The 16,793-nt window shown below is 42.8% G+C and overlaps 1 protein-coding gene across 4 annotated transcripts in view; it reads right to left on the bottom strand.

Moving 5' to 3' along the window:
- Window positions 1-5,524: 5,524 nt before the first annotated feature.
- The window catches only part of GPRIN3 (GPRIN family member 3), a 61,150-nt gene continuing 49,881 nt past the window's right edge, over window positions 5,525-16,793 (bottom strand). The window contains exons 4-6 of one of the 4 annotated variants that reach the window (XM_028117760.2): window positions 15,184-15,407; window positions 14,788-14,931; window positions 5,525-8,316 (exon numbers count right to left, since the gene is read on the bottom strand). In XM_028117760.2, coding sequence (XP_027973561.1) covers window positions 5,851-8,202 — 2,352 coding nt within the window. In that variant the 5' untranslated portion in view covers window positions 8,203-8,316; window positions 14,788-14,931; window positions 15,184-15,407 and the 3' untranslated portion in view covers window positions 5,525-5,850. Of the gene's footprint in view, window positions 8,317-14,787; window positions 14,932-15,183; window positions 16,743-16,793 lie in introns of those variants that run through there. The other 3 variants (XM_088021108.1, XM_028117762.2, XM_028117763.2) reach the window with 3 other exon arrangements.

The raw sequence follows: 16,793 nt of genomic DNA, 5'->3' as shown, positions 1-16,793 counted from the left end.
CATCTGGAACATCATTTTCTGTAAGGCATTATTTGAGGCCCCTTTTGAAACGTGTACTCATGTTTTAGTTATTTTACATTTGGAACCCATTTTTTCATAGCTAAGGCTGGTAATCCTCTGGGCAGAGTTAACTGAATTGCTTTTCTACACGCAAGTGTCCAGGAAGAGTAATTACTCTATGACTAAATGTCCCTCCATTTCAAAAAAGTTTCGGGTTGGAGTGGTCTTGAATTCTAAGCTTGCAAGACTTTTTGACTCCTTTGTCTTGGTTAGAATTAAGACAGAGATGTCAACCATATCCCTGCTAACACTTACCAGTGCCATACCTCTTTATGGAGCTCCTAAATAAGCTTTCCTAGCAAGAAAGCAGAAATTATGCCTTTGCTTATTTGTGGGTTACAGTCAGTCTTCATGGAGCAAACCATATTACAGAATGGTGTGCCCATATAGATGCACTTGCTGGTATAACTGCCTCTTTTTGGCACATTATTGCTTGGCTTTAATTTCATTTTCAACAGTCTTTATTCTCATGATGAGTATCTGAGATTATCTGGGTCTTAAAAAAAAATACCAAACTTGTGAATAACATCTTGTTGCACCATCCTGGCCTCCAAGGTCATTTCACCAAGGCCCATGGTGATTTAAATGTTCATCATCACCTTGATTTAACTGATAGTCAACAGTAATTTTTCAGGATTTTTTGTTGTTTCTATCTACAGGTATATACAGATGTATTGGATTTACTTTGAGAGAGGTTATTTGGTTGTGGCAAGTGAGTAGTTTAGCTGGTGAATGTTCACAGTTTAGAGTAGCTGTAATGACCTCTGGCAGATGTCACTGATCACTTGTGAGACAGAATTTTTCCACCTCAATCCATCTTCATTTATGTCCTTGGTCATCACAAATCAAGTTCATCTGATTTCTGTAGCCAAGGAGAATTTTTTTTTTCCCCAAGAGTAGAATAAAGTTCATGGATTTGTTTCAGTATTTACAAGACTATTTTTTCCCCTTTCGCAAAAATGTCTAAAATTTTGTAGACATCCTTAAGCCCATGTGTCTGCACAGATGACAGCTATAATTACTCAGCCAGTTACAGAATTTCATGAAGAAGGATATAGTTATAAGAATGGACAGGAGAGGGGTGCCTGTGTGGCTCAGTTGGTTAAGCGACTGCCTTCAGCTCAGGTCATGATCCTGGAGTCCCGGGATCGAGTCCCGCATCGGGCTCCCTGCTCGGCAGGGAGTCTGCTCCTCCCTCTGACCCTCCCCCCTCTCATGCTCTCTCTCTCTCTCTCTCTCATTCTCTCTCTCAAATAAATAAATAAAATCTTAAAAAAAAAAAAAGAATGGACAGGAGATTCAGCATATCACCTGTTACTTGCCAGGTGGCAGCAGCTGACCCACATTTGGAGAGATTCAACCAAAAGGGCCACACATGTCATCAAAGAACATTGCTAGCAGAAAACAAAATGCTCAGATATCAATATAAAATAGCAAACACTGAAGCAGACATGGACAAGACTTCTGATTCACCGTGTAGACAAACAGGGGTGGGGACAAGATGGTCAGCTCATTTATCCAAGATACTGCCGAGTTCACCGTGTTATCATCACAAAGGGAAATTCACAGGCCTCATTTCTCAAATACCATTTAGGACAAAGCAAGAGAGAGTAAACAGCATCATCTCCATGGCAATTGTAGACGATGAGTAAATCAGACAAGTCAAGGCCTTCACACGGCTGCAAGGGCCCAATTTTCAGTAAAAACACATATACATATACGCAAACCTTATCCTAAGGTATTGTTTTCCTTTATATTGATTCTTAAAAAGTAGACAAGGGATGTGGTGAATTACATGGTACTAGAAATGGACAAATTTTTTAACACTTGCACAATATGTAGGAGGAATAGAAGACAGTTTCTCACATTTTGGCAGCAAAACAGTAACAGAGTGGATACAGCAAAGGCCAAACAATTTACATTAACAGCATACTCATATATATCCTCTGTAAACACATCTTAAAGTCACATTGTATTATATTCTTCATGTGGTATATACAGGTACTCCCAGAATGATGGGAACTCCTAGAGATGAGAGGAATAACATTAGAATAAGCTAGGAACAATAAAACCTCAATACTCTCAAATGCAACCAAAAGTCATTTTCTTCTTGTTTTCTACTTTAAAATGGCAAGCTCCTACCAAGGATTTGTTTCCAAAATTGAATCTCTAGTGTATATGTTACACATGCATATTCACTACAGTTTAAGTTTTGATATGTAAGCAATAACGTGAAGGATACTGGTATCCAAAATAACAATTATCAGACAATTCTAAAGATTAAGAAATCATCAGAAATCGAATTATATTCATATAGCTGAACTTGTCAAGGTAGGAAAACATACCAATATATTTTATAAATACTTCATTTTGGATGCAAACAAAAAGGTTTCTTTGACCTAACAAAATGTTCATCTTATGCCATTGGTCCAAAACACAAACATAAATGAGGGTTTTACTGTATGTAAAGCAGTTGCTCTGTGGCATCAGAGAAAGAGCACTGAAGATAAACATATGACAGCTGAAGCAATGACATTTTTCTTGTGGTCATTAAAATAGAAAAAAAAATCAATATTTAAATTCTAGTATTCACTGGGTACGCTGTAAAGCGTCCTAATGTCTCATTATCTTCCAGACACTGTGTTCTAATCCATCTCTCTTACACTACTGGCTTAAGAAATATTTTATATTTATTTACGCAATAAGATATTTCCTCCATATATTCCAATGACTAAAAAGCATTTAGGAGGAGGAAAACATCTAAAAGAAATTAAGGACAAAACCAACTTTCAAACTGGTGTGTGTCATACAGGTAAGCCAAGGTAGAGCCAAACAAGCTGAAAGAATCTGCCACGAAAACTGTTTTGCACTTTCATTTGTTGAATGAACCCAAGGAGTCACGACCGATGTACTGAATGTCAATGGTGTGTTACAGACTGAAGGGAAGGAAAATCTTCACATCAAGGTTTTATGCGGTGAGTACTTAGGGTATCATAAAGCAAAAGCATGGCTTGTCTTCAATAGGCTCCTTATTTAGCCATTTGATGGTCTAGTTCACCAGTGTTTTGAAAAGCTGTTCCTTCCTGAAGAGTCAATAAACGACCAAACAAGAAAGGTTTTGTACTATTTTGTGACAATCTCTGGAGTGTGGGAGAAGTAAAGGTGAAGAGTTAAACAATTAAAGCTTAAGAAGGAAAGGCTACTTCCAGTACCAAAGAAAACCAGTAAAAGGTACTCCATCAAACAGGAAGACTTAACTTTGAGAGGCACAACCGCAACGCTAAATTTAGTTTTAAGTAATTCAATGCAATTTTCTTAATTTGTTTCATGTGCGACAAATGCCGACAACTCTCTTAGGCCTCTGCCTCATTTTTAACTTGAACTATTTATAATTTATAAATTTTATAATTTATAAATCTGGAATTACAAATTTATAATTTAACTTTAGCTATTTATAATTCACGTGGTTACGCCAAACTCATGAAAATAAGTATTACCAGATGCTAAAGTCTTCTTTTTCTACTATTTTAATGCAGGAACAGCCTGTTCTAGCCACTTCCCAGCACAGGATTACCTGGGGCCCACCCATCTGGAGCGGGTACTGTTGAGAGCTGCTACTGTGTACACAGGGTGTTCTCTGTGGATACACAGCATGCATACAACGTGTGAGGGAGGGAGGCGGGCAGGAAGGGGTAGGAGTGAGATTATAGCCTGGCAGAGGCGTCTCCAACAAAAGCCACACGAACGCTACTACAAATGGGTATTCAAGGCCAAAAGAGAGAGTTTTAGATTAAATCTCTCACCATTCGTAGTAATTTGATCGCTCATTTGATGGCAATTTCAACTTCAGGTAGTGCTCTTAAAAGAGGCCAATTGGTAAGAAACGGATAAAGGCACCTCATTAAAAAAATTCATTTTAAGTTCCAAAGTATAAGAACTGTAATTTCTGGGAGCGCTGTGACTGGAGGCTATTTAGGCAGTCTTCATACACACTCCAATTGCTTTGAAAGAAACCAATGGCTATATACTAATTTGGGTTGTGCCCAGTTTAGCATATGGTGTTAAAGTTCAGGTATGATTTTTCCCTATATGTGCAGAATCTGCAAAAGAGAATTAAAAAAAAAAAAAAAAAGGCCAAAACAGAGATTGTGAGCTTCCTGCACAAATGGCATTTTTTGAGTCTCCAGAGAGAGAGAACGCATGGCCAGACACTCTTCTCTGGCTCATCAAGGGGAATGAGCTCAGACAAGGTAACCAGTGAGCACCTCTCCCACGTTGAACAATCTGATTTTCTAAATGCAAGGGGGAGACCAGCGATCTCCCTACAGTGAATCTAGGAGGGGAAACCTTTCCAGGGCCCTATCTCATTTCCCTCTTCCACACTCCCACAGCTCTCAAGCCACTGCTGGTCATCCCAGCCCAGTGCCCTGCAAGACACTTGTGGGTATGAAGGACACACTCCTCCTCTGGAGACAGGTGCAGGCTGAGCTCAAACAGGTGTCTATAGTCTCAAAAACTATGGCCCATCTGAAGCTCAAACCACGTTTTAGTAAAGGCCTCTTTTATCGGATTTGAAGGATGAGATACGATGGTATTTCTCTTAAAATCAGTAAGTTCACACAGGTTACCTTTTTACTACAGATGAGAAACTTAGCAATTAGATGATATTCGTCTACATAACAAAAACTGTGAGGACTCTCTGTTCTATTTGGTGTTGACTATATTTTCTATTAGAAGCTACTGAACAAGTAACTATTGAACAAGCAAGTCAAAAGAAAAATAGAAACTGCATCCCGTTTACAGGAGTCGAAATTAAATATATTGCTTTTCCTTACTTTTTTTTTTCAACACAGAAAAGAGAGTGTTTGGTAAACTGGCTATTTATAATTCCTTGCCGAAACCTTAACACTCTCAGTAGAATGTTTTTGGAGAACCTGCACAACACACACTTTAGTATTATTAATAATTCGATGACTCCTTCCAAGAATTCAGTTGATATACTTCCTCTAAAGAAATATGAATTTAATCTAGTCAGAATCAGAGATGCCCCTTGCCTTCAGTGCAGGGAAATCTGTATATATAAATTCATGTTTTATATGGATAGTATTCATACTCAAGAGCTTGGTTAATTTTCCTAATATAACTTTCTTACATTTATTAACAGTATAACAAGGTTTACAAAAACAGCTATCTGCAGGATGTTTACAAATATTAATTCATGTTTGGTATTTAATGCATTTACGTGCTTTTACTTAATGTCATCTGGCCTAAGAGTGAGTCAAAATTTTCTTCACATTTTTTACATTTTAGTTCTTATCTATTTAAATTTTGTGTGTTCGTGGCATTCTTATTGCAATACGACTAGAAAGTCTAACAGTGTTTTTGCTAGTAGTGTTTTTGCTATTTTTAATATTAAGCAGGGATTTTAATGGAAATACCACAGTGTGATAAATTGAGGCAGTAATACAAAGCGACACGTTTAATGGATAATGCTAGTTCCAGAAGCAACATCACAATAAAAAAAACCCAGTGAATATTATTTCCTCTTAATCAAGGTCATGAACCTTCAGGGAAGCTTTCTTCTCTTCTTTTGTCCCTTCTTTCGAATTGAAATATTTTTATTTAGGGAGCCCCAATCAAAGGACCCAACAATGCTTCATGGCAACTTCCTATAGTTAATACTTGCTTTCTCTTCCTGGTCTCTTGGAAAAAACACTAAGTAAGCTCTGACATACACAGACACTCGGGAATACCGTGACTGCACACGAGGGCCCCCAAACACGTTCCCTTTCAGTCTAACACAGAAGAAGGGGCAGGACGAACACAGCAGTTGGGGCGTCGAAAGTTCTGCAGCATGGACTGCAAGACCCTGTGCTGCCTTCCTTTGAGCTTTTTATTTGAAGAAGTATCTGAGGAAATGGATCTCCGGGTCTGGCTGCTTTGAGCTTTGATTAATTTCTCGTGTTCCCTGATTTGTCTTTGTAGATGGTTCTGGATTGCGATGCCCAGGGACTCCGGGTCCAGGGAGGCACCGTACACCTCCCAGGTCATGCCCTGCTCGTCCCACACGACGTCCCTGACGCGCTTGGACTGTTTCAGCTGCAGCTTGGAGTCGGCACTGAGCTGCTTTTTCTTCTCTCCCGGGGTGAGTCCCACCTGCGCGGCCGCCGCTGTCACATTCAGCTTCTGCTCCTTGAGGAACTCACTGACGCGGCTGGCCCGGCGTGGGCTGGCTTTGACCAAGCGAGAAGGGGTCCTCTTGCCGGAACCTGGACTGGAGTCGCCCATGGCGTCAGACGGCAGGCTCAGGCTGGTGGCTGTCTTGGTCTGTCTGTTTTCTTCCAAGGTACCCTCCTGGTTCTTCCTAACTGGGGACGGCGTAGGACTGGCAGCTGATCCAGCGCCTGCACTTTCTTGAGATTTAGGATTGAGCAGCAGGCACTTGGCCTCCACCCTTGCCCTGGGATCGAGGCTATCGGTGCCCCGGCATTCTTGCTGTTGTACTATGTGCGGAGATGCAGGCCCTCTTGCATCTCCTTTATCAGTGGGATCCGAGCTCCCGGACTGGTCGGCTTTGCTGGCAGGGCCACAAGAGTCAGAGAGTTTGCAATCTGGGTTTGTTCGGGGACCATCTGTGGTTTTCACTGCAGACTCAGATGGCTTGATTTCAGATTTCCCCAGTTCGTGATCTGTTTCAGTTTGACTTCCTGTGCTGCTAGCAATCTGGTCAGTGGGGCTAGCTTTCCGGGAGCTAGAATTCACACCTGAAAGCTGTTTGGAGGTGGGCTCCGCCCTCGTCGGGGTCATGCCTGCTGACCCCCCATCTTCCTTACACATATCCTGAGCCTTACCGGATGCCACTGTGATGGAGGAGATTTGAAGGACCTCACCCGGTAAGCTCACCAATTTACGCTCCCCTCTGCAAGCAGTGGACACAGCCGCAGCTGCCTGGATGTGCACCTCCGGCATGATTCCAGGGCACTGGCCCGACTCCTGTGGGGCTAGGAGGTTGTCAGACAGCTCCAGTGTGTGGCTCCCACGGCCATTGCCACGGCAAACAACACGCAGCTGCTCCTGTTGTTCCACATGCTCAGGAACGGGGACTTCCTTTAAGAATGCAGTGAAGATGCTGGGGCTGGTGGAGACGGACCTGCTCTCGACACTTGCTACGGCCTGCACCTCAGCATCTTGCCGAGCCCTGCTGGGAACTTCCCGAACCTCACCTGCAGCGTGGCTGGTCATTGTACTTGCTTCTTTGAACCTTGACACCTGGTGCTGTGAGGGCAGTGGCACCTTCCCCAGATCTGGAGGAAATGTGGACCCTTGGCTAGTGAGGTGGGATGGTTGGGGTGTCACCGAAGTCACCGCCTGGCCATCCGACGTGGCGGCCGAGGGCTGTTTGTGCCCAGAACATCCAACTTCTCTCGCTGGAGATTCACAGGCCCTCGTCTGGGAGTCATGAACGGCTCCTGGCCTTTCCCCTTTGGGTCTGCCTATAGGAGGGGAGGTGTGGCTGAACACACTGGCTGCTGTATTTCCAGCTTGCACCATTCCCTGGGCTGTTTCTTGAGAAGGAAAATCACAGGGCACTTGAGCTTTGCTGTTGCCCTGGGTGCTGCCCACAGGACAACCTGACTTTTCAGGTTGCTCCCCATCTGAGGTTCTCTGTGTTTTCAGCAGCGTATCCTCAGGTCCTGCTGAGGGGCTGGCATTGAGCTGGTCACCCGGGATGGCCTGGTGGCTGTGTTGATTGGCTGGCATTGTAAATGCTTCGTCTAGAACATCCTTTCCTGCTGCAGAACACAGAGCTGGTGCTGTGGGCTTGCTGCTTCCTGGCAGCTGGGTATTGTCAGGAGAGTTGCATGGAGGAGACCCTTTTTCCACCTCATTGATGACACCAGGAGAAGACATGTCCGGCTGGGTGGTCTCATGCTTGAAGGCCTGCATCAAGGCTTCAGCAGCTGCCTTGGGGCTGAGCACTGGCTCTTCAGGAGGGCCAGAAAGGCCATTGGTATTCTTACAGAGGAGCGCTGGTCGAGGCCGAGGTGAGGCAGGCTGCACTTCTCCTAGATCCTCTTCTTTTCCAGAAGCTGTGATCAAGGAAGTTTTAGCTGATCTCAAAGGGTCAGGTACAGTCCCCATGGAATTTTTCTTCAGGAAAACCTCGGGGCTCTCTCCGGAGCAGTGCTCCCTCTGAGAACCAGTCTTAGCTCAGAGTGAAGACTCAGTCAGGGATGATTCCTCTGAGGGATCAATCTGCGAATGAGGGAAACGGTATCATTAATACGATACAGCATTTAAGGACTGAAATACACCAACCGGTCATTTGTACAAGATCTTACAAGCACATTAAACCTTTTTCTCCTTTATCTGTGGATATAAAAATAGATCTTGGGAAGAAAGATTCTGAAAAAATATTTTAATTGTACAAGTATTATTTTGGTGCATTAGTATCTGCTTGCATCCCATTGTTGTCTAGCAAATAGGTTTTTAATGCATTTACCTAAGCACATGATAACTATCCAAAAGTCATTTGTGTAGTCTGATTTACCCGCTACCAGAAAATCCTATAAAGCTACTGTAATCAAATCAGTAAGTATTGAAATAGGCCTGAACAGATATGTGAAATAGAGTATCTAGAAATAGATCCACATATAAATGAAGATTTAATATATGACAAAAGAGGCATTTCAATTTAGTGCCATAATGATGGACTATTTAATATAAGGAGCTGGCAAACTGTTAATGCATCTGGAAGAAAAGAAAACTAGATCTTGATCTTACACCAACTCCAAAAATAAATCCGAGACGGATTTAGATGGATTAAAGGTTAAAATGTAAAATAAAGAATTAAATAAATAAAAAACCTGTAAGAAAATCTTGGAAACATAATCTAGGGGCAGAGAGAGTAGGCTTCTTTTGGCAAGGGAGAAAATACAGAAACTATAAGAAAAACCATAAACATAAGTGATTGAAAAAAACCCAAGAGTTCTGGGGGCACCTGGGTGGCTCAGTGGGTTAAGCATCTGTCTTAGGCTCAGGTCATCATCTCAGGGTCCTGGGATCGAGCCCCGCGTCGGGCTCTCTGCTCAGCAGGGAGCCTGCTTCTCCCTCTGCCTGCCTCTCTGCCTACTTGTGCTCTCTCTCTCTCTGTCAAATGAATAAATAAACTCTTTTAAAAAACCAAGAGTTCTGTATGGCAAAAGATACCATAAACAAATACACTAGATTTGAAAGACAAATGTTTAAAACCCTAGAGGACATGCAAAAATACCTATAATATAGCAGAAGCTCTTAAAAATTTACAGGAGACAGGGCGCCTGGGTGGCTCAGTTGGTTAAGCGTCTGACTCTTGATTTTGGCTCAGGTCATGAGATCGAGCCTCGTGTGGGGCTCCACACTGGGCATGGAGTCTGCTTAAGATTCTCTTTCTCCCTTACCCTCTGCCCCTCACCTCCCAACCCCCCTCTCCCACTCACACGCTGGCTTGTGTGTGTGCTCTCTCTCTCTCTCTTAAAAAAAAATTTACAGGGAAACAAAACAGTTCATTGGAAAAATGGACACAGAATACAAAAATGCAGCTTGCAAGATAGGAAACCCACTCAGCAAGCTCATGGAAAGATGATCAAATTCATTTGTAGTCAAAGGAATGCAAATAAAGTAACAATTTTACTTTACATCAATAGCACTTGCAAAAACTTTTTATAAAAAAAACAGCTATAACATTATGGCCTGGGGAGACCCAGTGAAAAGCAGTATTTTTATTAATTGTAGGTGCAAACTGTGTACTGTTACAGCTTTCTTAGGGAAGCAGTTTAGTTTTTAAAGCGAAAAATACACATGTCCTCGACTCAGTGATCCTAACTCTATCCACAGAAATCAAATACCAGCATATCTAGACAGAGATACAAGTATGCTTACTGAAGTACTATTTGTAGGGGCAAAAAAACTGGAAACAAACGCTCTCCATGAATGGGGGGAATACCGGAAGAGATCACGACGTATCTCTACTGTAGAGTGTTATGGGATCATTAAAAGAAAACAGCTGTTTAGGCTGTAAGTTTTCACTTGGGAGGGATTTCCCCCAGGTATGGCTGAGCAAGAAGGGCAAGGTAAGGAAAAGAATATGTATGTTTTCATTTTTGTAAAACAATGACCTAAAATACTACACTAAAACACACACTGACCTAAACACCCAATGACCTAAAACACACACTGTGTGTGTGTGTGTGTGTTTGTGTGCACAGACATTTTTGTATATGAATATATAAATTCTAAAAATATGGAGAATAAGACATATTAGGTCTTAATGGAGGGAGTGTGATGAGTTGAACACACAAAAAGAGAGATGGAGGTACTGAAAGACTGAATTTTTAAAAGTATATCTGATTTTTAAAATGTATATCCAACTTATTTTCTCCTCCAAGTCAGCTCTTCCTTGTAACTTCATTATGCAATTAACCAGCTGAATATTTTCCCGACCCATCCTTGGTCTTGACTGCTTTCTGCTCACTCAAACCCTTTCCTCGGGTTTCCTCCTTACTGGAGTTTTCTGTTGCAATCACTTGCTGGGCCCCAAGCCCATCTTCTCCTCTCTTCCTTTCCCATCTGCCTTCAGTATGCTTTTCCTCCCACTCTCTGCCCTCCTCATCCTCAAAAAGCCTACCACCCATTCTCCAAGACTCCACTTAAATCTTCTTTTCTTTCTAAAGGCCTCTAAAGCTTTCAAGTCATAAAGTTTCTTTCTCTCTCTCTTTTTTTTAAGATTTTATTTATTTATTTGAGAGAGAGAGAATGAGAGAGAAAATGAGAGATAGAGAGCACGAGAGGGAAGAGGGTCAGAGGGAGAAGCAGACTCCCCGCTGAGCAAGGAGCCCGATGCGGGACTCGATCCCGGGACTCCAGGATCATGACCTGAGCCGAAGGCAGTTGCTTAACCAACTGAGCCACCCAAGCACCCAAGTCTCTTTCTCTTTCTAAGATCATACAGCTATGGTTATCTGGGTTCTTCTCATGCACTGTTTTTGTACCTGTGTTACTTGTATAAATGTCGTTATTTCTCCAAAAGGACTTCAAGTTCCAGGAGGGAAGGGGACAGGCTTATTGATTCTTTTCTGTTCACTCCACAGGAGATGGTGCAAAGTCTTGTGCATAAAAAGGTGTTAATTGATCCCATTTTCCTCCAAAATGGCCATTATTAAAGCCCTGCCAAACTTCCAATAGGAAATTTTAACCCATGACATGGAATAGTAACCAAAACACAATTTTCAAAGAGTGCTATTTTTGAAAGAAAATGGTTGTATCTTATTTATGAAACTTTATCTGTAATTCAGTGTTAGACAATTAAAAGCAAGGACAGTGGACACCTGCTACCGAAGCAGGAAGGTTTCAAGCAGCCAGGAGTACGGAACATTTCCTGTGTTCTATTGCAGGGGGGCCAAGAGAGCTGGTTTGCCAAAGACGACTGTGAAACATAAATAGCTCAAAGTTCAGCAACGGAAGTTGGAGGACTGAGAAAAAGATGATGGATTTCAGAAAACTCTCAGAATTCACTGCACTAACTTCCATTTTCCAAATAGCTAGCTGCTTATACTAGTTCAAATCTGAAAGGGTGCTTTCTTTTGTTTGTTAATAGAGGTAAAATTATCCATTAACTCAAGAATCAAAAAGAAAAACCAGATTCCTTGGCTAATACCTGTAATTCAAAATCTCTTGATTTATGGGTAGGTAAGAAATCAATACTTCTCTCAAGCAAATGTGCTAAAGTAATTGTCACAGCATCTTCATGCACCCAGAAAAAACCCCACCTCCCCTCTTTTCACCTCCTCTCTCCAACCAAAAGCAGAAATCTGTAGTGTCCAATAGGTCAGACAAATAGGACATTTAAAAGTGTAATTACTTGGTGGTTTAGAGTAAGGAGTATATATCTTTTAACATCAAGCTGAGTCCACTAAGGTAAGGTTTAATAACCTCTAAAAATGAAATTACAAACAGGCAGTCCATAGGCTGAATGAATCTCTGCTGCAGGTGTGTGTGTGTGTGTGTGTGTGTGTGTGTGTGTGTGTGAGAAAGAGAGAGAGAGAGAGAGAGAGAGGCGAGAGAGTGAGCAAATGCACATGTGCTAGAGGGCAGGAGGCAGGGTGTGTGCACTGCGTGGTTTCCCCCTTCTCTTCCCTCCCTTTCTCCCCACCCTCCAGTCTCTTTCCCCTTCCCCTTTCTTTTTCAAGTTGAAGAGATCGTTCATAAAAAGTCAGATTTCTCTTTTTGTTAATCTTTAGACTCAGAAGGTATGCAGTACTGGACAGCAACCACTAGGTGGTGATGATGAAGGCTGGCCACCTTGATGAGCGTGGACTTTCCAAGTGATGCGTTCCCCTATCTTGTTTTCCTAGTTAGTATTACTTACCTGGGCTTGTGAGGGCAGCTACATTTGAGAAATTTGCTCTAAGAACACTGACAGAGTAGACTTCCCAACCTAATTTTTAGTCCTCTGAGGGCAGGTTGGCATTGTGTTTAAGAACATGGACCATGGGGCCAGAATTCCTGGATTAGAGTATCAGTTCTACTAGCTAGCTCTAGCTCTGTGTGTTCGGGCAAGTAACTTAACCTCTCAGGGAACCCCTTTAATCTGTAAATTGAGGGTAATAATAATAGTACTGCCTCACTGGGATGTTGTGAGGAATAGATTTATCTATTTTTAAAAGATTTTATTTATTTGAGAGAGAGAGAGAGAGAGAAGAGAGCATAAGCTGGGGGGAGGGGCAGAGGCAGAGGCAGAAGCAGACTCCCCACTGAGCAAGGAGCCTGATGCAGGACTTGACCCCAGGACCCTGGGATCATGACCTGAGCCGAAGGCAGACACTTAATGACTGAGCCACCCAGGCGCCCCACAGAATAGATTTAGCATTTAGAACAAACAGCATCTTGGCACATATTAAACACCTTATGAGCATTAACTTCTTTTGAAAACCTCGATATTTAGGCTTTGATCTGTGTTAACAAAAAAATGATTCTGACATTTGTGAAAATGGTAAGGAAGATTTTATTCAGGATTATTGGGATAGGTGTCAAGATTATTGCATAAGGAGAGAAAGATCAAGTTCAACTCCAAATACAATTGCAAGAATAAGTGGGAATTTATAACTAAGGAGCATGTCAGTGGATGCAAAATTACTAAGAGGAGACATCAAAGGCAGGGGGATTCTTGCTGAATGCAGGCCAGATGATCAGCTATCAACTGGGGGATGGTGGGAAGGTGAGAAATTTGATCTGTTATTGAGGATATCAGATATTAAGGGTAGGAAGATTCTCTCTAAACTGGCTTAGCAGGATTCTTGCTAAAACTGGACTTTGCAAGAACAGGCATGGAAGCCCAAGACCTAGGCCTAGTCAAGAAGAAGACTCAGAGAGACACCTGGGTGGCTCAGTGGGTTAAGCGTCTGCCTTTGGCTCAGGTCACGATCTCGGGGTCCTGGGATCCAGCATCACATTGTCGGGTTCTCTGCTCAGTTTCTCCTTCTCCATCTGCCCCACACTCATGCTTGCTCACTCTCTCTCTAGTGTGCGCTCTCTCTCAAATAAATAAATAAAATCTTAAAAAAAAAAAAAAGAAGAGGGCTCAGAGGAGACTGATTAAAGTCAGTCCAAGGGGGAGTCCTTGTCATCTTTGTCATTTGCACTGATGAATATGAATTTTCTTATGAGCCTCTCTGTAGCAAAATGAATTCTTTCTGAATTGGCCATAAACTGCACAGGGGCCAATGGCGCTTCCGAATCTGCCTTGAAGTTTGATGGGTACTAGACTCTTAACAGCATGTCCCTTTGGTCCCTCTGCCCTTAAAATCATGAGCAAGGATTTAAGGCCTTGTTGCAGCAATGCAGCAAGCCTGCAAGGTGCACATTATCCACTTTTTACAGGGAAGGAAACTGAGGCCCGAAGTTAAGTAACCTACTCAAGGCTGAAGACCTATAATTTCTTTTTTTTTTTTTTTAAGATTTTATTTATTCGTTTGAGAGAGAGAGAGAAAGAGCACGAGCAGGGGGAGAGGCAGAGGGAGAGGGAGGAGCAGACTCCCCGCTGAGCAGGGAGCCCAATGTGGGGCTCAATCTCAGAACCCTGAGATCATGACCCGAGCCGAGGGCAGATGCCCAACCATCTAAGCCACCCAGGCACCCCAAGACCTAGAATTTCTACTGAACTGAATTTTAATGGATGCAAATGCCTGGGCTCCTTCTGTGCTGCTGCGTTATTATCTGTAACTCTGGAAAGAAAGGGGGAAATATATATATACACACACACACACACATATATATATATATATATATATATATGTATGTATAAAATATCCAGAGGAGAGAGAGACTTTTTTGCAAGAGGTTTACAACTCAGGGGCAGCCCGGATGGCATTAACACAGACTACAATGACATTCATAACTGGCCACTTTATGAACAGCCCGCCTTGTTGAAGGCTGCCATGGCCACCATTCATCCTGAAAATAGTGGGTTCCACTACTGTGCCATGCTGCCTATTTTCATAACAGACACCCACGCTTAATAAGACAAGCTACAAGGAATCTCAGTCCTTTGTGCTCTGCTCCAAAACTGCTCTGGTGGAAAGAGCATTAGTCAGAGAGAATGGAGAGGGCCTGGCAGTCTTGGCCCAGCAGGATGCTGATAGGTTGCAGGTCCCTGCGATAATCCCGTGGGCAGCAATTACCCTTGCCTACCTCAGAACCGCCGCATTGCTAGAACAAGGACTTCAGGATGTCATCGCATCTGTTTAGTGACATTTTAGGCAAGTGTTACAGGGACCTTGGTGCTACCTCTGTCTCCAGAGAACTTTCAGCCTTCAGGTGGATATGCAAAGACCCCTGAAAAACGGGGAGGCAAGAGGTAAGAGACTATTAAACCTTAAGAAAAGGATAAAGAAAAAAAAATGTCATCTGGCGTCTTATTCAACCTGATTTTTTTTCTCCCTTTTATCGAGAACCTTCGCCTAGATATTTGCATTCTGAGCCCAGCAGATCCTGCCAGTGCACGGTTTTAAGGAGAGATGATTCAATCCCAAGAAACACCCACAAGCTAGGAAAAGCAGCTCATTCTTTCTTTAAAAAAATTCCTACCTTCACACTAACAGCTGCCTCAAATGCACTTCAAAGATACTCGCCGAAACACTGGTTCCTCCCTTCGACCTGCGTCTGAAGCAAATCAGAATGGCTGAAGAGAGAAGGCGGCTTTGCTAGTGCTCACAGCGCCAGGTAGACGTTCAACCCTAATGGTCCCTGTAATCCAGGTGCAGAAAAACAAACTGCATCTCTGTCCCTATTCGCTTTTGTTCAACGCCATTCTAGAAAAACAAACGCACAGCTTATTATTATCTTGTTGAATTCCATTGTAAGCAGGGACGAATGAAACCCAAGAAGGAAAAGAGGGCTTTAGGAAGCATGAAGACCCCAAATCTATCCCCTCCCTTTTGTCAAACACAAAACCAGAATGGGCAGCTTTTAAATTCACAACAGACAGAATCACAGGGCTCAGCAGGCACTTAACTGATTTCCTTTCTGTATTCCAGACACTGTTCTGTAGGTGAACGTGTTTGATCCTCAGAATAGCTCTCTGAGGATGGACCTACTAGGAGTTCCACTTTGCAGGTCTGGAAACTGAGCCAAGACCAACATGTGGTAAGTGTGAGAAACCAGATTTAAATCCAGACCCTCCGACTCCAGAGTCCACACAAGGGGGTAAATCGGGCTCTTTTCATGGAGGCAAGTGCCATGAGCCCGGGGGAAAGCATCATCAGACAAGGGAAAACTACAGAAAAACTCAGGAAACATAGCCTTGAAACTGATGAGGAAGCAGGAAACATAGCCTTGAAACTGATGAGGAAGCAGAAGGCAAGCTGAGGGCAAAGCACGAGCTGATACCCTGCAACCACCCTCCCCCACCCAGGTGGGATGTGTGACATTTCTCAGGCCCTCCGGGCTGCCCTAAAGCTAAGGTTAGGAAAAACAAATGGTCAACTTCTAGAGATTACAGTCCTGCAAGAGAGGAGTCTCCCGCAGTTTACAAATGTCTTAGTGATTTACAAGAAAAAAGCATTCTTATCAATGACCTACCTTCCAGAAGGAAATGTAGATAAAATTAAATGTCCTTATAATCTGCAGTCCATTGACATATACTTGAGACAGGCAGAAGCTCCCAGTGGTCTTAAGGTTAATATGCTTTGCTAGAGGGAAAAACCACCTTAACTTGACAGTGGCAAGGCCTCCAGGATCTTGTAGGTCCTCTTTAGCATATGAAAGTTCTTTTGAAAACCTCCCCAACTGCCAAGTATATAATTGGCCACCCCTGCCAACCCCCGTGCAGCAGCTCCTTCTGCCCACGGGTCCTGTCCCCATGCTTTCATAAAACCACCTTTTTGCACCAAAGACGTCTCAAGAATTCTTTCTTGGTCGTCGGTTCCAGAACTCACCCCACCTAACTTCACCTACAGTCAAAACTACATCACTTTCACCCCTGAGAGCTTTTTCTGTATCCTTGCTTAATAAAACTCTATCGCTTTACTCTCCTTTGTCCGCGATATTCATTCGTGGACTACATGAGACAAGAACCTCGATCTCCCACTTCAAAACCCTCTTACTAATTCAAACGAACATAAGTAATTTGGACATTTTAAGGGCCACAGACTTTTCTGAGGAGCTGATGAAAATTAGGGACCCCTTCTCTAGAAACA

This window comes from Eumetopias jubatus, unplaced genomic scaffold (assembly GCF_037043125.1).
Source record: "Eumetopias jubatus isolate StellerSeaLion01/CBP00866 unplaced genomic scaffold, mEumJub1_p1.0 scaffold_2, whole genome shotgun sequence".
Lineage (NCBI taxonomy): Eukaryota > Metazoa > Chordata > Mammalia > Carnivora > Otariidae > Eumetopias > Eumetopias jubatus.
The sequence above is the reverse complement of the archived record's forward strand: the minus strand, read 5'-3'. Positions and strand labels throughout refer to the sequence as shown.